General features: G+C 38.2%; 1 protein-coding gene across 1 annotated transcript in view; it reads right to left on the bottom strand.

Moving 5' to 3' along the window:
* Positions 1 to 18822, bottom strand: part of LOC121303062 (transforming acidic coiled-coil-containing protein 1-like) — a 54205-nt gene extending 35383 nt beyond the window's left edge. Inside the window, exon 1 of the mRNA XM_041233465.1 lies at positions 18624 to 18822. Coding sequence (XP_041089399.1) covers positions 18624 to 18694 — 71 coding nt within the window. The 5' untranslated portion in view covers positions 18695 to 18822. The remainder of the gene's footprint in view (positions 1 to 18623) is intronic.
* Positions 18823 to 21190: the final 2368 nt, after the last annotated feature.

The following is a 21190-nucleotide window of genomic DNA, read 5'->3' on the forward strand; positions in this document are numbered from 1 at the left end:
TTGTGCTGTAGGTGATACTGTTTGGTGAGTAGGGGAGTTTGTTTCTACCTTTTGCTTACGAGTTAACGACGGTACTGCAGAGAGGAGGACTTCCTGTCTTTCTCAGCTGGTGCCCAACAGCTTCTTAAATGACCTTATAACAACAAAATGGGTTGGGAGATATCTGCGTCCTGAGAACTGATGACTTAAGTCTGTTTAAGTCTGTTTGGGATACAGCAGGGTGATGTATTTTTGTTGTCGTGTGTAAGTTTTCAGGACAGAAATGAAGACGCTGTTTGCTGTTTTAAAGTGGGTATCTGAAATTACGTTTATAGATCATCCCACTGTGGGAGAATTTGAAAAACGATTTCAGTAAAGAAACTTCTTAAAACTTTGTTTATTTGAGTCTTAGATGCAGTGTTCCAGTCCATATTATTTTTAGTTTGGGCTGATCAATCATTAAAAACTGACACAGCCCAAATGGTTACTTTTTAGTATTCCTCTCTTCTTTATTGGCTTCAATTGTATTAATTTCAGCAGTACTGAGAGAGAGAGAGAGAGAGAGAGAGAGAGAGAGGTTTTTAAAATTATTACTATCGGTTCCGGTACCGAACTGTTGCGGGTTTAAATCCTCCAGGAATGTGTGGACATTGAAGTCACCAAAGAAGTTCAAATTTACATGGAGGAAGTCTGACACTGTATTATTATTATTATGTTTTTTTGTGGGAAAATAAGGCGGCCAATTCAAAATTATTCTTTTAGACGTTCTTAAAATGCTCCGCGCAATAATATCTGTTAGTAAAAAGTCTTAGTTGCTGGGACTTGTTTTTACCCGTTGGTTACACTGTAACAATTCAGTGGCTTGGAACGCCTATCAGCCAATCAGGATGCAGATATCTCTCAACCCATTTTATAAATAAAAACAACCAACACTCATTTTTTTTGTGAAAAGCTAAGGAACTGCTTGGTACTAAAGAGCTGTAATGAAATCCACAATTACTGTGGAACAAAAACTTGTTGTGACATTGTACATAGTGGAGCAGAAAATTGCTGAAGCAAAGAAAAAAGTAATGATTGCTGAATTGATAATGCCATGTGCCATTGAAATTGTAAAGGAAATGTTTGGAGCACAAGGCCAAGGAACTGACAAAAACAACAATGTCCAAACGACGGATCGCTTTTATGTCAGATTACCCCGTGCTCTCGAACATCCTGCCAGAGTGCCTGGACCTCCAGCCGCTGGACCTAGAGACCAGGCCGGAGCACCATCAGGCACAGTCCCTCGCCTGGTCCCCTGCTTCACTTCCCCTGAAGCCCCAGACGTCGCGTTATGGTGGACAGACGTCGCTTGGGCTCCCCCTGCCTGTTGCTGTGCTCCCCCTGGTGGTTCAGCGGTATCTCCACCATGGCCAAGCCTCGAGCATCTGCCCGTTGTTGCTCCCGCCAGGGAGGTGGCCTTGGAATTGCAGATCCATTTAAATTCCGAGGACCTCTCTTGTGAACAGCCTTCTTCAACTCATACCAAAGATTTTCAATCAGATTTAGATCGAGACTTTGACGAGGCCATTCCAGAACCTTGATTTTATTCTTCTTTAACCATTCTGAAGTAGATTTTGATGTGTGCTTTTTGGATATTTGTCATGTTGGAACGTCGAGTTGCGTTTTAAACCAAGTTTTGTAGTAGAGGGTTTCAGATAGTTGGTCAATATATTTTGGTATGCTATGGGATCCATTTTACCATGTATTGGAACTACATTTCCTGTGCCATTAGAGGAAAAACAGCCACATAGAAGGATATTACCACCTCCATGCTTGACAGTAGGTATGGTGTTTTTTTTCCTTGTACCCCTCACCAGACTTTCTCCAAACGTAACGACTATCAGCATGATCAAATAGCTTGGTTTTTGTTTAAATCACTCCACAAAACCTTTCACCAGAACTCATATTCATCATTCAAATGCCATTTTGCAAACTTTAAGCGATTGTCCTTGTGAAGTTTTCCTAAGAGTTGCTTTCTCCTTGGCCTGCGACCGTTGAGACCTTCACCATGCAATCCTCGACCTGGTTGAAATGGAAACCCCAGTCCCACTTGCAGCCAGTTCACTCTGAATATCTTAGGCAGTCAATCTGTTATTAACCTTCCTCACAATTCTTCTGCTTGTTCTTGGTGAACGAACTTTCTTTCTTCCAGACCGAGGGAGCATTGTGACAGTACCATGAGTGTTGTACTTCTTGATAATAGAAACAATAGTTGAAATTGGGATACTCAAATGCTTGGAAATGTTATTTTATCCTTCTTCAGTTTTATGACAATAAATACTTTTCTGCCTAAGGTCTTCAGATAGCATTTTACTTTTTCCCCCATATTGACTTATTGGTAATGACAGCACTCATCCTACACCTAAGCCTTTTATACTCTCTAAGAATGTTCTCCTACAATCCAGCATTTTCTAGACTTTTCTAGAATTAGGGACTGCATTATCATATTGAAACTTCTAGCACCTTGTAGACAATACTATCATAGCATCAAAGGGTATGAATACTTATGAATTGGCATTTTTGGAGTTTTGCAAATAAATTGTTTAAAATAAACAACTGTAGACATCTATGTATCCCTTGTGCAGGTGCGAAATTAATTAAAAGTACATCGAGCTAAAAAAATAAAGTCTTACCTCATCAGAACTATTACCATTTTGTAGGGCTCACTGTTTATCTAAAAAGACACATTACGGTAATCTACAGTGATTGATTTTTTTTTTTTAATCGTTTTCTTTTTTTTTTTTTTTTAATGCTACTAATGATCACTCCTTGCACATACTTCAACACTCAACCTTTAAGAGAAACCTTGCAGTTCACCAATAATAATTGCAGGTTTACAAGACTGAGCCATCAAAGAAAAAACACACAAACCTAATCCTTAAAAGGGGAAATTATTTTAGCCACAAGCTTAAAATGTTTTCAGTTTTACAACAGAAACAGTCAAGAGTGTGTTGGGGTTGGGGGGGGGGGGGGGGCTCCTGTCTCCTCTGAAAGCACACATTGTCTCATGATATCCACCAGAGTTGGATTTCCATTAATTAATTACTCATTTGCATCACATTTGCATGCAGATATAAGGAATATGCAATCACAAGGATCAAACATGGGAATACTAATAAGAAACATGAACATTTGGTCATATAGTAACATACACGGGGTGGGGAAATCGGTGTACTGTATTTCTCTCCAGTTTACTTTAATGAATTGACTCAGTCAAGCTATTTATTAATTGCATTTAAAAGCCTTTGTGCTTTGTGAAAGCAATAGAGGAACCAGCTTAAATGAGACTTGTGAGGACTACAAAGCACCTTATTATTCGACTTGATTAGTCGGATACTAGCCAAGTTCAAAATATGTTATTTACACCCTTTGCCTGTACTGTACAAGCTTATTGTGCTTCATTTCCGTCTGCCATCTGGACTGATTCGATGCCAACCGTATTTGTTTCCTATATTTTTGTGATGGAGTATCTTTCAATGAGTTTTACACCAAGCATGACTCACAGTCAGTCCCAGTAACTAAAACAATAATAAATAAATTCATGTTTTACTGCCGTTATATAGTGCCCCAAACAGGGCTGCTATGTACTAAAAGGGTCATTGGTATAATGGAATCACTGTGGTTACGCATTTTGTCACACAAATCTTATTAAAAAGTCTGAAGTGCTTTTATCTTTCCTAGAAACTATCAGTCAACCTGCTTAATATCACTCCTGTTAGTCATCCTCCCATTCGTATCCCCACGTTGAATTTAATGGGATTCAATGCTGTTGAGCTCCTGATAAAGTCGTGGAATGATCTGTCACCAGTTATAAGGGAGGCACCATCTCCTGCTGCTTTTAAAGCAAGATTAAATGTCCACTTTTATAATTTAGCATGTGTATAAGGGAAATATATCATCCTATTTTATATTACTTATTGTTGTCTTTGTAAAGTAAGAATTTTTTTTTTTTCATTTTATTGTATGTAATTTAAAAGGGGGATTTCATCATCTTTTACTGTTTCTCAATTTTTTTTTTGTTTTTTTTAATCTGTAAAGCCCTTTGAGGTGATTTATCACAAATGGCACTATATAAGAAATACAGATTGATTTAATAATATTGATGCATTGAACTAATAAAGCATATAAATGTGCTACCCCCTGATGCTGCAGAACTGAAAATCTTTCAAACAGATCCTTTCATTAGTTTTTAGCTACCACTTTCCACTGAGGGACCAGAACTAAGGAACATATATAAATTAAAATTTTTGCAAACTTTAGAAGGAAAAATGTATTTTTATACAGATTTTTTTTTTTTCCCCCCAAAAGAAGTAGGTTAAAAATGTCATGTCTGCAAGCGTTCGGAGTGACTACACACATCATAAAATAGGGGAAAAAATGTACATTTGAAGCTACATGCATTTTAATGTTACACACAGACAGCTGAAAGTGTCTATTTATATTTGTTACAAAAGCACAAAGCCTCTGCCTCAGATTGCCATGGAGTTGCACAGTTAGTTGGCATTCTATAGTTTATGACTTAAGAGATCCCACATCTCTGAAGCGTAGCCTGTATTAGGACATGGCAACAAATCTGTATAGCTTAGTATGCATTGTCTGTAAACTTAATACGGGGTGACCAAACGTTGGCTTAACTAGGATTTCATAGGAATCAGAAGGATTTAGACGTATGATAGTTTATAAAGCTTCGGTTCCAATAAAAAACATATTTCACTTTTGTAAAGTGAAATAAAAAAATAACAGAATACCAGTGTTTTAGGTCACCTACATATATAATTTTAAAGAGTCTTAAAATGTCAATATACACTATATAAAACACACTGGCAGTCACAGTTATGGAGACACCTGGATATTTTTATGAAATACAACCAAAAAAGGAAGAATCAGCAGAGAGTACTGATTTATATGAAAATATAAATCTGCACATACTCCCCCATTCTGTCACACAACATTAGCAGTGTATCGCCATCTATTTTTGTCCATTCAGTCCTAATCATCTTCCAGAGCATATTTATGTTGGTTGCTCGCCTCTTTTTTTACTTTCCCGTCAAGCTCATCCCATAATATCCCAATGAGGTTAATGTCAGCATATCAATTTCAAAACCTGTTATTCTTTCTGATTTGAGTAATTGAGGTCTGGCTGCATCCTTAGGGTCATTATCATGTTGATAAACAAACCCTTCACCCACAAGTGCCTTTCCTGATGGTATTGAAGGATGTTGAAGAATGGAGTTATATTGTTCCTTTACAAACGTACCTTCTATTTTTACTACAAAACAACCCCCTCACGTTACCCACTCCATGTTTTATTGTTGGCACTACACTACATCCTGACATTCTCTCGCCTGTTTTTCCTCTTTTCTTGGACTTGAACAATCAATCTGTCTTCTCGTTTTCCTCTTTCTGCCTCGGTAACTTTTGTTTGCATAGCTTCTAGTTTTTCTGGATCTGTTGATTGGGGTCGGCACTCCATCATGCAAATCACTGACTTCTCTTGCAATTTCTCTCACGGAATACCCTTCTTTATGAAGGGTAAGTATGGATACACAATTATCATATTTGATCTCCTTCCTTGGAGCCATGGTAACTCACATTGTACACGCCTCCTCTACACTCTTGCTGGCTCGCCATTAAAAGTACCCAGATTTTCACACGGCTCCCTTGTCTCAATTAGTTCAGGTTCTGAAAGCGGTCTGTAGTCTTGTGACTGACAGAGGGGTGTGCACTCTATAGCTTTCCTTTCTTTGTAGGATTTCAGTAAGATGTACAGGTGTGCCCATCATTTTGACTGCCAGTGTATGTTTATTTAAAATTTAGGAAAAAAGGGTGGAGCAAGCTTTAATTTTTTGACCAAGAAAAATGGGTAGTTTTATAAAAAGCACTTTGTAAGCACAGAAATTGAAAAAGAAAGTCATAGACACATTTGCTTATTTTGACAAGTGCGATTTGGTGTTTAAACAGCATCTTGGTATGGGCGTCAAATATCAGTTATCTAACTAAATCATCTTTTATTTAGATTCACTTGGAGTGTGTTCCTTTAACTCTACCAGCAGTGCCCTACCACTTCTAGCAGAAACATGCTAAAGAACTGTGGTAAAAAAAACAAAGGAAACAGAAGGATTACTGGAAGAAAGTATTTTGGTCAGCACCATGGCAACTGACTTCACAATGAATTGAAAACCTCTTCTCTTCTGTCTACTTGGCTAAAGAACAGAGCTTAAAAATCTGATACAACCGCCTACTGCTGCGAGCAGAAAGAGGAGCATGACAATGGGGTGCACAGTGTAACCTCGTGGGGGTGCAGGCTTCAAGTAAGGTTCGCTTGTGTGCCGACCCCTGAGGGCTAAAACTTAATTCAGAGACAACCGGACTATCAACATCTGTCTGCCAAACTACAGATGGAATAAACAGACACCAAGGATTTATATTTTTGTGTAAAGTCCCCCCTTGGTATTATGATAATTCTGCTAATGTAATAAAGAATTGAACTGAACAGCAGGGTTTTTTCTTTCTCCAAAGCACCAGAGATTGATGTGGTGAAAGTGTTGGGTCTTGGGTCTAGCAAAGGCTGTGCAACTGTCTGACTTAAGAATCTTAGGAATCCTTTGTGTCTCTGTAGGAATGCTTAGGGCAATTTGAGACTAATTTGTAGGTAGAGAAAGAGTGTGATAACCTTTCTGAAACAGGACACAGTGCCTATTTCCAGCAGCATTTCTGATCTTGGGTTTTTATCACAGTTAACCAGCTTGGAAATATACATATTAAACTGTATTTATTAAAAACACACACACACACACACACAAAAGAAAAATCCACTCCATCAGCATAAAAAGGGCCTTTACCAAAATATATTCTAAAGGCAATGCAGAGACAGTGCAGTGCATTGCTATCCTGCACTTCAAATATCCACATTTCTTCTACAGAGAATGTCTATTTCCATGGAACAAAACACACATAAAAAGTACACAGAACCACGGAAATGTGTGTGAATAAAGATGTATGGAAACGTTATTGGAGGTTAGATGGAAAAAACAACAACTTTGGAACAGTTTTAATGCAGAGGTTTGTGGAACAATATTGGTTTGGCAAAACAATTTATAAATACAAATATAAGTTTAAATAACTCTGCAAGTATGGTACCTGTGTTGTCAGTGTGTACATCCACAGTCCCGGATTCAATAGAAGTTGAATCATGCAGGACAGATGAGCATGAAATAAATTCACGTACTGTAGGCAGGTTTGCCTGTAGATTTTATGGATAACTCATATGTAGTTTTTTGTAGACTTTTCTGACTGGGAAAAATGCAAATACTCCAAAATAGGCTTATAACCATATCAGAACTATGGAACTAATGAGGACAGCTGTGCAATCTGTTCCATGGTGTTGCCACAGCTGGAAATGCTGTAGATTTCTGTTACAGGGTTTTTTTTTTATTTATTTTTTTAGTAATAATGTGGTATAATGTTATTCCAATGGGCTTTTCAAGCTTTTCTGTTAGGATGACAACTGTTTGCATCTGCCTGCTAGATTAGATGCTGCTTCCACATTGCATTTTTAAGTGTCCTGGGCTTGCTTTCACATTCACATCACCTCCCAACTAAAGGTGTAGGGTCCTATGCAGTCAGTTTGGACATTAAGAACCCTTATAGGCCAAAGTTGAAAAGTCACACTCTTTTGAAAATCTATACTGATGCACAAAAGAAATTCAGCATTCAGGCCTAATGGATTTAAATCAAATATTTCACACATAAATATCAAACAAAAATCACAGAAAATGGCGATTTGGTCCCACAGATGTTCCATTGGTCAGGTTAGGAGAAAAAGCTGGCCACGGCAAGACCTCGAGCTGTTTTCTTGGAGTGGTGCAATTCTAATCCTAGCACTGTGTGGCCTTGCATTGTCCTGCTGGAAAATCGACACTTCCGGACTAGCTTGCAAGAACAGAAAAACTGTTGCCTCAAGGACTTTGTCAATGTTTCGCTGAGCAACAAGGTTGCCCTCAATCTGCACCAAAGGCTTTTTTGTGTTAAAGGAGATTCTTCCCCACATCATCACACTTCCACCGCCCCACTGGTTGGCTTGAACAATGCAACAGTCAGCATAATGCTCACCACGACGTCTCCACACACGTTGTCTTCTGTCAGGCCTGTCAAGGGCAAAGCGTCATTCATCAGTGAATAAAACACTCCACCACTCTCTTTGCCACCACCTCAGATGTTCTCTGGCCCATATATATTGTTTACTGTACTTTCACCCCTTCATTAAATAAGATGTACTACAATCTTCAGATAGACCTAATGATTCAGCCAAAACGAAGCTTAATAAGTGTCATGTGATCCCATATCAACAGGACCTAATTATCTAGTCACAGTGGCTAGTCAGCTGAATGCAGAACTGATCCCACTCTCCATTTAGACGACCTGAAAACTGACGAGCATAGACGGACGCACTGCAAGCCTTCAGAAGTTCGAATGGGCAGGGAACCAGAGCTCTTACACAACACTCTCCCAATGGCACCACTAATAGCTGGGAGCATATAGAAAATGCTGACAGTGCAGCATGAACAACCCACAATGAGAACTCAAACCCTCAAAGTCAGAGGGTGGAATTTCTGCTCTCCAGATGTTTTCTATTTGGAGTGGAATGTGCAGGGGGATTTCACTTTCCATTAAAGCTGAGTCCCAAACCTGTGGCTGGAAACAAACTTCTGTAGGTGTGGTCTGCCCGAGGCCGGTGCTTTTCGTGAGCAGTAGAACACAGTTCCACTTTCTAATAATGTAGATGGGTATTAATTAACAAGCACACATAATTTAGTCACAATGACCATGACAAGAATTTTGTCTATAAGCAATAGCAAAAAATACTGTGGAAGTTGTTTCACCATTTTAACACAAGCGCTAATATTATACAATGTCATCTTTTTATATATATATATATACACACACACACACACACACACACTCGCACACACACACACATATATCATAATACTAAACAACAACTGAACACAGTCTTATTAAAAAAATAATGCAAAGTAGGACCTTAAAATTAGCACAACTGCCTACATAGGATTCAATATACATGTAAAAAAAATGATGTGGCAAGTTAATTTTTTTTAAATATTCTCTATAGTAGTTCCATTAAAGATGAAACAGCTGTCACTTGAAGGCAACCCTTGTCCTTTGTTTGGATATGCTGATCTGGCATGGAATAATTTGTATACTGTATTCTGTATGGTCCTGTTCCATTGTAACATTAAAACTTAATTGTACACACCCAAAACATGCCCTTGAGATACAGCTCAGAAGCATATTAAATTAGCAGAATGCAGTACATTTCTGTGACACACTGGGAAGCAAACTTCTAACTTCTTTCCAGTAGAAAAGACGCCCTCTGCTGGTCAATCCTTGTCACTCACCCACAAAACACTTTCTGTCTACCTCAGCAGCAAACTTAATCCATACCTAAATCAGCATGCTTACACTGCAGCTGAAACAGGGGCATCATTATTAATGCTGAAGAATTCTGCTTTTGTCAGCTTAAATCTGTAGGTCTGCAACTGCAGTACCCAACAAATAATTTCTAGCAAAACACAATAAAATCCACAATAAAACAACTTTATAGTATATTGGCATTCCTTCTTTCAGTTAATAAGCCATTATTTATAGGTAAAAAAAAAAAAAAGAAACAGCAATTTGCCCCACAAACAAAGATTACCACTGCATTCAAATACTTTTAGAATCTATTTTCCAAAGCATCAATATATTCATAAATATGAAACAAAGAGATCCTCCAACCTCCACTCCTTAAAGACCAAAATACATCACATAATAAATATCATGGCAGCCTGCAACACATGCTATGTATGTGGGATAACAGTAAACACAAGAGATCACCTTTATTTCCCTTTGGCCCCCGAAACAGGACTGGCATCTCAAACTAATCAGCCCAGTAGTGGTGGAGTTGCCAGGACAGGGCCTGGCTTCACTCCCGGCCTTACTGTCTGTCTGTGTTTTGCGTCTCTATTACTGGTTCTTGTTGTTTACCATTACCCACCCAAATTTCAAAACAGCTCCCCACTGTATTCTCAACATGTTTCTTCATAAAGAAAACATTGCAGACTGTACCCAGGAAACAGCTCTAAAAAAAGCAAACTCCGGAAGAGATGGAGAGGACAGTGACATGACAAAGCAGACCCACCACTAAAGAAATTCACCCTGAGTATAGAAGGGTTAAGATGCATCCATGTATTCATACACCTCAAGTCTCAAGCGACATCCTTGCAGGGTATAACCACGGTCTTTGACGCTGAAAGCTAATTATGCAAAAGCAAATATTGTGACGTCACTACAGTCACAGACTTGTAACAGTACATTTAAGAGTCGATTTTGTGAGACCAACATTTCAGTCTGCTTTATACCCTGTAGCAGGGGACCCCACTGCGAGAGAGAGGAGTCACACACAAGCTGATGCTGAAACCCCAGCACAGGTGTCTCCAGGTTTTATTTACAATATTGCAACTCTGTTACAGTGGTAGGTGGGCCTACCACTGTGGGAGGACATGTACAAACACAAGGCAAGTTAAGTAAGGGAGCCGCTCGGAGCAGCTCACTGAAAGAACCCACTTAACGGCATGTTCAGTTCCTCTCCTTCTGAGCAGCTCAGAGCGCTACAGAGCAGATTTCATCAGTGATCTGAGTGAGCTGAAAAATTCTCACTCCGAGGCACTCAGTTACTTAGCGCACCCAAAGTGTAATGAAAATGGTAAATACAAAAAAGGTAAAACAAAGCATGGATGAAAGTTTGCCAAACATTGGCTCAGCGCTGCTCACACTAAAAGGGAGGTCCCGCTGCAGGAACCTTCTCCCCAACACACACTGGGGTGGGATTAGAACCCCCTAAACTAATCCCTATTCTTGAAGGTAACACACTTGGTACTTGCTTCTCTCGCCCTGGTTCAGACACACAGTCGGGAGCCTTCAGCCAATCCCTCTCAGGCTTGCAAAAGAACAAAGGACTGGCATCTCAGCTCCTCTTACAGCAGATAGCCAGGGCTAATTGACAATCAATAACAATTAACGCCTGGCCACCTTCTACACCTGTCTCACTGCAAAGGGATTCTAACTAAACATACATGTGCACAGACTCAGCCCTGTCAGACCCCAGAACCTGTTTCTATTCACATGGAACATGTTCTGTGCACCTCACAAAATCCCACCTGTGTGTAACTGTATCCATGGAGTTAGAATAGTGTGACATTATAAATAGATGTTACTTATACATACGTGTACACCTCCACTAAATACAGTCAACAGGGAATTTCAACATCCCCCCCTCCACCCCCACCGCACACACATAAATAAATAAAAAAAAAAAACAGTTCAATACATTCCTGGTGTTAAACTGTCTACTTCTGCTATGCAGCAAACACCACAACCTTTCATAGTAATGATAAAGAAGAAAGCTGATACCATTTATAAGAAATAAGAAATTAACTGAGATCTGTGGCAGCTTACAAAAGAAATCTGTCCTTTACTCCAGTTTATTTTTAATTTTTTTTTGAAAACGCAATAGCAGTCACGGTTTCCTCAAGTCAAAATTAACAATTAGAAAATGAAAACAATGCCATTTTATACCACAAATCATACCTTAACTCAGTTGCTGCTTCAGATATTTACACAGCTGAGAGTCTCACATACCTGGACACTGGAGTGTTTCCTTTCAGAAGCGTTAGTGCAACAGGAGCAGGTCCATAGAACATAAAAAGCAACATTTTTATCACAGGCCTAAAACAAAACCAACTCTCACAAAATGTAAGTTGTGCATTGACCGCCTGTCTGCCATCAACACAGAGCGATGACATCACAATACACTGGGCCTGATGACATCCGCCTGTAACCACAACAAGCATCTGTGACATCACACAGAACCCCACTGCATCACAAAGTAGTTTACAAAAATCATACTCCCAGATGTCATCTCAGGGGTGCATCTGGAAAGTTGTAATTCATTAGTAACAGAGTAGACCATGTAGATTGAGACACACTTACACCACATCAATGTGAAAAATGTGTAAAAAAGAGCCCTCTACAGGGACTGGGTGGGTACTGCATTCTCAGGTACAATAGCTTTCTGAAGAGCCTGCAAACTGGTGCTGCAAAAAGGTCAGCTAATTAATTTAAGAGAAATACTACCCAGAATAATATAATAATATACAGAACAGCATCCAATACGTAGTCACTACATTTTGAATGCATTATTTCAATAACTGGTTCACATCAAGTATGACTGATTGTAAGTATACATTACTCGTATGTATGTTTAGCAGCTACCTCTAATCTCACGTTGAGTGTGTTTCTCAGCCACTCTGTTTCTATAGCATGTATTGGTTTAAAGGTTTAGAATATCACTGACATTCTGAGTGCAACATTCTACGCTCAAAATTCTGTCTATTTGCGGTTAATGCGTTCTATTGAAGACATGACTTGTAATGATAAACAACTAATCTAAATGTCAAATTGTACATACTTGAAATATTTAGGTCCCTATAGCTGTAACTATCTTTGAGGAATCCAGAGAAACTGGACAACCAACAAGATATTTCTATTAATGAAGTAGAATCCACATGAGGCTAAACTGGGAAATATATAATGACACATTCTGTTTATATAACAAGTGCAATGTAGGGATCAGAAAGTATATTTGAATGAAAGGTGAATGCAAGACAGATCCTGAAATGTGATCTACTAAAAAAAAATCCATCAATACATTCATCAATAAAATGACTCGAATATGAAAACGTTATTTGATGCTAGATCTCTCAACACTTTCTATGACAAAGAATAATATTAAGGTACACAATTAAGCATGATTGCAGGGCATGGATCACAACTGCAATAAGTAATCCCTCCTTGGGAGCTGCCAATAACAGTATTGACATGTCTGTGACAAACAGGACATGGGAGTTCCCTGGCTTGTAATATTTATTTAGCCAAAGCTGCTCAATTCTAGTATATATTATAATATATATATATATATATATATATATATATATATATATATATATATATATATATATATATATATAAAGCTTTACACCCATTGAGAGTACACTGGGCTTGTTCTCCAAGTCAGGCCACAGTATTAAAGCCAACAGTCTATATTTAATAGCCATGCAGGTGTAGTTCATGTTCGGTGAACTGCAAGACAGTGGTTGATTTAAAGAGACAGGGGGATTTTAACTCTTCCTAGAAAAAGTCAAATGTAGCCCAATACAAATTGTAGCACTGGGAGCAAAATTGGAAGTTTTGTGGGGTTTAAAGCTGGCAATATTGGGTCCCATTTTCCTCTATGCTGTAATGCAGGTGACTCCAACCCTGGTCCTGGAGAGCTACTGTGGCTGCTGGTTTTCATTTTCAACCAATTATTGGCTTAATTAGTCAAGATCAACAGGTGTTCCAGATCTTTAGCCACAGATCATATAAAGACCCCTTGAAAACCTGCTGGATTGGGGCTCTCCAGGACCAGGGTTGGAGACCTCTGCTGTAATGAGAAGGCATGAATTATTGAATGTGATAATGTAAAATAAATGATGCTTTAAATCACATGTTGTGCAGTTACACCTGTTTCTTAAACAGGGAAACTTCAAGTAAGGGGAATAAATGTTTTACACAGATTAATAGGGGTTTTAAAAAGAGTAAACTTCAATAAAACGGTAGTACTGATTTAACATGTAGAGTCATTTTCATTGACTTTGCTATGCATATAAAATGTGACATTGATGTGCACACACAGTCTTCAATAGCAGTTGCTTATAATGTATGAATATTTGGAAAAATCGTCAAAATAATTGCAAGGTTTTCATAATCCAGGACTTAAGAGAGAGAGAGAGACATAGAAGCCATATCAATGTTCTCAGTTTCTACAACAATAGGTTGTCCAGAGTACAAATGTCCCATTAAATACATCTAATTCCATGTCTAAGTAACAGGGCATTTTGTTGAGACTATGCTGGTTACGTACCTATCTATAATCTTGAAAGTTGACAGTTAAAGCTTCACTAGACCCTCATTGTAAAACTAGTGCGGTTCATCTCTTGGGGGTTCAACAACACACATGTATTAGATTGCAATTGTAATGTCTCAACCAACTAACAATTGCTTCATCCAGAAGAAAAATGTAGATGGATTTCAGAATGGGGTCTATTGAAGGTTATTAATACTTCTTTACCTCATACAAGACCACTATAAAATCATGCGCTACATACAGAATTAGAAAATTACCAGCAACTATATCGCTGGGATTCCAGCAAGGTGAAAAGATGTAGACCACCGAGTTTTAATAACCCTGTATAGGTTCTTCTTCTAACCAGCATTCACGTTGACTTTATTTATAATTAACTTATAATATCAGCAACATAAAAACGCACACACTTTATTCCGATAATGTAATGAAAAAGGTGGTTAAGAACTACACTAGCGCAGATCAATAATCTAATTTTCTGGATTGCCTTTTTAAAATTCTGACCACGAACTATAGTGTTGGCAGGCAGTTAATAAAACTCTCTGACACTCTTCAACTGCGTGTGAAAAAAATGACACAATTAAGGTGAAGTCATTGTTCCAGACAGATGATAGACCCTGTAAAAAAACAGAATCTAGAACAAGGAGGCCATTCAGCCCATCAGTGCTTCTCCGGTTCCTAGTAGCTGGTAATCTTTAAACTTTGTGGGGTCTTAATTGATTTGCAATGATTCAGAATCAATAAGAACCCATTCCATATGCTCACCAAGCTGTGTAAAGAAGTGCACCCTACCCTCCATCTTCACTTCATTTCAATTGTGCATTCACATATATTGTAATGAACTAAAGCAGTGGCAGATCTAAAATGCCAAAGATATCTGCAATTAAGCCAGTTTATGAGCTTTAGACCCCAGTGTATTTTTCAAAAGTTTCTTTAATATTATTTAATATTGTATGACTGAGTGTTGACGTTAGGGATGTGTTAGTCACAATATGATGAAAAAGCTGAAGTCTGTTTTCATGAATTCAATCAATTGCAATAAAGATAAAAAGACATCCAATAAGTTATTTGTGCAAGTATATCACAGGGTAATTTCCATTAGGATGAACCATCTCATTTTCTCCAAGGAGGCAGAACACCACGAGGAGCAGCAGAACAAGAATCATAGTGTTACAGTGAGCTATACTCATGGGCTGAATGATGCTGCATCAACACACACACACACAATAAGCTTTCTTACAGCACTACAGCAGCTTGAATTTAGCAGAAAATGAGTTCATTGTACCAAGAATCTTGTGAATTCACGGCTGGTAAAAACATGTGAATTAAATCTTTTTTTTTTTTTTTTTTTTTTGTTATTGCAAATATTTGTAAAATATGATTGACTAGCAAAAATTACGAGCACAATATTTCAGTTATAGTTGCCTTCCAAATATACACATGCAGTAAACAAATGCGCAGCCATAACTATTTTCACAATCCCATCGATTTAGCAAGTTTGAGTACCTCTTTCAGTCTATGCTGACTTTCGCTATCCTGTTAAAAACCACCTAGGTACAAACATGCAGTATTGTTCTGAATAATCACTGTTGTATTATGTGATTAAATATTTGTTATAAAGCCTGATGATAAGGTTTTAGAAGCCTTACACCACACTCAGTCCCAATGAATGAAGTAAGCAACTGCAATTTTCCCCCAACTACAAATATTCGCTGTGTATGGGAGAGGCTGCCTATAAGTTTAGAAGATGTGAAACAAACAGGTTAATCATGTGATCACTGCTGTACTATAAAGCACAACAGTCCTGAAATGGGTAAAAGATCCAACAGCATTCACAAGAGGCATGATAGAGGACAGTAGCAAGGACAGGCATTTTGCAGGGTGCTTCAGAGCGTGCCTGTGGAATTAATCACTTCATTATTAGTGTCTATAGCAAAACTCAAGAAACTGGCACCCGTGTGCTGTTTTTAATTACTATAAATCTATCCAAATGCACTCAAAATGTAACAGATTAAAAGCTTAGCCACTAGAAATGATATAACTTCACAGCTACTATTTATATCTATTATCTATCTATCTATTCAGCTACAGCACGGTTCATTTCATAAGGATTAGAATAAGACAAGACAAGCTAATTATGGGGGCACATGGTGGTTAATTGCCATTCAGGATGTGAAATTACAGGTTTATACTGTTGTTCTGTGGGACAATAAAAGGCTTGAGATACACTCTAATCAAATCCCCTATTTTACTGTAGCACTCGGCCTCATATTGAACAAAACCCCTGTTCCTGAGGAGATTTTATTTGTTTGTTTGCAAAACATTTGTATATATATACTTACGCTACTGAGTGTCATTATAGAAAGACTACTGGTTGACGTAAGCAATTGATTGTTATAGCGTAACTTTAGTAAAACAGGTTTAAACTTTAACATACTGTATTGGGTATTTTTATAATCACAAGCCATCCCTTTTTAAATATGACTGCCGTTTGTGTTGGTGTACAAGGCTGTATATGTACAGCATGTCATTGCACATGGAAAAGACTGTGACTGAATAAACACTGACCCTGAAAATAAACTGGCTTACCTGCACACTTACTGTTCTGTAAATACTGAGGCCAAGGCTTTCTGACACGGTTGACAGCAGATAAATATTTAGGCAAAAATTGTTAATGTTTAACTCTGGGCTGATGTTTGACCTCTAAACTATTAACACCCCTACCTATTATACAAACTTTCTTTCGTGTCTCCAGAATACCTTTTTAACATACTGGTGCATTTCTATCAAACTGTTCAGCAGACTTCAAGGCAAACTAAACCTGTGTGCCTTCACCGTGTCAAGCATTATCATTTAACAACATCTGAAGCAAGTTTCATCACAGTTTGATAAGCAGATCTCTAGAGGATTGTAAATCCCCAGTGGTCATTAATTTAAAATTGCAAAGAAGCAAAAACAAAACAAAAACACACAGCAAAATCAACTTTTTACTACAAGTACTACATGGAGGACAATTAGATTCCTATTATATAGCAGTTTCACCCATTCCAGGTTTTACTATGAGCTTGATTAGCCACAGTGTCTAAGGTGTGTCTCTTATCAAACTAATACTAAAACCAGGAAGGGATCAAACTGCTATGCAAAGGGTGTCTTATTTCCATCCCAATACTTCGATTGACTTTAATTTTTCAGATGACCCAAAAAACATAAACTAAAATGAACAGGAGCTGTAATTCACCAACCCAATTTTACAAACCAGTTTTTAAATGATATGAGTTTAAGGTTCACAACTATGGCTCAAAGTTTCTTATGTGGGATATGAAACAACATGCAGATACAATTCTTAACAGTTATATTGCAACTCAATCATATGTACTCAAATGAAAGAAGTTCCAGAACATAGTGTTGTGCCAGTCAACCTGCTTGATTTCCAGCTCCAGCTAGTTTTACAGGGCTTCAGTTTAGCCTGTCCTGCAGATGGATCTGCTGCAGAGTAACTGTACAGCTGCGGTAAAGAGCCGTAAAAACTAAATTGACTGTAGAGGAGAGTTTCCAGCTGCAGGGCTTTGCAGCAAATACTGTTCATCATTCCTTTGGGTCTTTAAAGGAAAGCATTCGTATTATTATTATTATTATTTTTAATAAGAAAACTACATTAGGCCTCTTGCAGTGTTAGTCATCCTACATTTTCATATTTATTTCATGGAGATCAATATTAATTATTTAAGGTTATACCATGACATGCATGCATCTAACACACACACACACTATAAATACAGTACAGCTTGCTATAAAGTCTGTATAGAAAGGCATTTAAAAGGACTATCCTCCAGCAGGCTACCATTATATCTGCATTTGAAATTATTTAAAAGATGCGCACAGTACAGGCCAAAAGACAGGTTCTTAAAGGGTTACATGGCAGAGCAAAACAAACCCGAATACTGTCCACGCAGACCCCTGTTAAGTTGACACATGGGGGTTAAGGCCTGCTGAGCTGAGCAAAGGACAACACAAGAACTCAATGCAATTGTACTATGAAAAGAACCACAGGACTCAATGGGTTAATGAGCCAGCACTTTCATGCAGAATGGGATGGCATTCCCAAAGATTCCATTTACCAAAAAGGCACAGCCCAGTTGATTCAAATGGTCCATAATATATTTGCACTGATATGTTCTAAGCATGCCGTGTTTATAGGAAGTATACTTTGAATATGTCAAACAAAAAGACACCGATTACAAATGCAATTGTTCACATACAAGTTTGTTTACCTTCCCTGAAACTCCTGCTCTGAAAACCTGCTTGTCAACCACGACTAGTGCAGTACAAGGCTAGAAATGTAAATCTACAGTCCTGGCTAGTTCAGGAAGCAAAAGAAATGTAAAAAAGGGATTTGTCCCTTACACTTTTATTCCTGCACCATTTTTAGGAAACCGTATTTCATCACATTAAGCTTATGAACAAATATATTTTCAAATCATATTGCAAACATATGTATTTCTGGAAGAATCCATGGAATTGCTCTAAATAGCATCAACAGCAAAATGCACATGCTGAATCCGGAGAAAGTTTCTGCACTTACGTGCTACCTTGCTTCTGTTTGGGGCTAGTACTCCCATTCGGCTTCTTATTATGGGACAGAGAGCCTCCCATGATGTCCCAGGTTAGTTACTCGCTCTTCCCCTTGCTTCACAGCTGTGGCTGCAGTTTCTCTCTCTGACGTGAGTCCCAGGTGAGGCGTACTTTCATGTCAGCGCTCCCTCAGCCTGTAACCCTGCTGCAGTGAAACTGCATTGTCTGACCACAGTGCAACACAGCTACTGATCCTCTGCCAACTTCTTAACCAATCACATGCCTTCAGATCTCTCAACTAGCAGACACACATGACTGCTCACTCAAGTGTAACAGACTGTGGTCACTTGGAAGGAATTAAAAGACTATGGAGCAGTCTAATATCCCAGAGGGGAGGGGGAGATGATATGCTTTATTAAACGCTTCTCACTTTAAAAGCACAGACAGAGTGGATTACTATTATAATTTGAATGATACGGATAATCTGTTTATTTAAAAGGTTTTCCAGTTTCAGTTTTTGTATTTACCTGCTGTCTAAATGGTACATTCCATTAAAATTCCTTCCCAAGCATGTAACAGGACTGGCATTAGCATGAGAATGTATTCAGTTGGAATACAGTGTGTGAAAGAGCTGGTTTATTAAGCGGTGTATTCATAAATTATAACTAGGTTGTTGTTTTCTTTCTTTTCTAAAATGGTATCCAAAGAGCAACAAAGAAATAACTGTGCAAGATATGTTTAATTTCAGACTCAGCTGTATGTACATTAAAAAATACAATCATTTCTATTGCGTGCAAACTACCAAGGTTCAAAATAAAACGCGGAGAACGAATGGCCGAGAAATCATTTAAGTTTTTTTAATAGAAAAAATAAATCTGCTAATGGTGCAGAGCTACACATAAACTATACAGACAGCCCATTATCTAAGAGCTCTTAAGTGAACTGAACAACCCAAAACACTGATGGAAAAATAGATGTAGGGCTTTTAAATACATCAAAACGATCCTGTAACTGTTTTACCCTTTTATAAAAGCTGAACTGATTTAAAAATAACACTAGCCCTAAACCCAGTCCTGGGTTTCAGAGCTACTTTCAATTAAGTATATTATTTAAATGTTCAAGAGCCAATAATTTGATGTTAAGTATATTACTCCTCATTGATAACTCCAAGAACAACTCCTATTAGTAAAGCTACAGATTGCTGTGATGAGAAGTGCGACCTGGTCATTTCAATAATATACCGAAACTACTTTGACATACATCAAAACTAGACCATCAATCTGCAAAGGCTCTTCAATTAAATCAGCCACACAAACATGTGGCAAAGACCAAAGCACAATAGAAGCAGTGCTTTTGAATGAGGCTGTACAAGTTTAAATGTCAACAAAAATATGATAAATTTGCAATGGAACTTGAAATACATGTAGAAGTACTACATTACAGTTTCTTTATTGTGAAACCTTTTTTTTGTTTTTTGCGATACCTTTTTAATAGGATCAGCTAACATATGCATACTAAATACTAAATGCTGTAAAGTAAGAATGCTTTCAAAAATAGACATGTTAACAGATTATATTTATCAATTAACTAAATGGAAAATGAGTGAACAGAAGAAAAATCTAAATCAAATCCATATTTGGTGTGACCACTCTTTGCCTTCAAAACAGCATCAATTCTTCTAGGTACACTTGCACAAAGTCAGGGATTTTGTAGGCATATAGTCTGGTGTATGATTAAACAATTATACCAAACAGGTGCTAATGATCATTAATTCAATATGTAGGTTGAAACACGATCATTAACTCAAACAGAAACAGCTGTGTAGGAGGAATAAAACTGGGTGAGGAACAGCCAAACTCAGCTAACAAGGTGAGGTTGCTGAAGACAGTTTACTGTCAAATGTCATACACCATGGCAAGACTGAGCACAGCAACAAGACACAAGGTAGTTATACTGCATCAGCAAGGTCTCTCCCAGGCAGAAATTTCAAGGCAGACAGGGGTTTCCAGATGTGCTGTCCAAGCTCTTTTGAAGAAGCACAAAGAAATGGGCAACGTTGAGGACCGTAGACGCAGTGGTTGGCCAAGGAAACTTACTGCAACAGATGAAAGACACATCATGCTTACTTCCCTTCGCAATCAGAAGATGTCCAGCAATGCCATCAGCTCAGAATTGGCAGAAAACAGTGGGACCCTGGTACACCCATCTACTATCTGGAGAAGTCTGGTCAGAAGTAGCCTTCATGAAAGACTTGCGGCCAAAAAGCTATACCTCCGACATGGAAACAAGGCCAAGCGATTCAACTATGCACGAAAACTGGCAGCAGGTGCTCTGGACTGATGAGTCAAAATTTGAAATATTGGCTGTAGCAGAAGGCAGTTTGTTCGCCGAAGGGCTGGACAGCGGTACACGAATGAATTTCTGCAGGCAACAGTGAAGCATGGTGGAGGTTCCTTGCAAGTTTGGGGCTGCATTTCTGCAAATGGAGTTGGGGATTTGGTCAGAATTAATGGTCTCCTCAATGCTGAGGAGTACAGGCAGATACTTATCCATCATCTGATTGGCCCCAAATTTATT

Source organism: Polyodon spathula, chromosome 31 (assembly GCF_017654505.1).
Source record: "Polyodon spathula isolate WHYD16114869_AA chromosome 31, ASM1765450v1, whole genome shotgun sequence".
In the NCBI taxonomy this organism is placed as follows: domain Eukaryota; kingdom Metazoa; phylum Chordata; class Actinopteri; order Acipenseriformes; family Polyodontidae; genus Polyodon; species Polyodon spathula.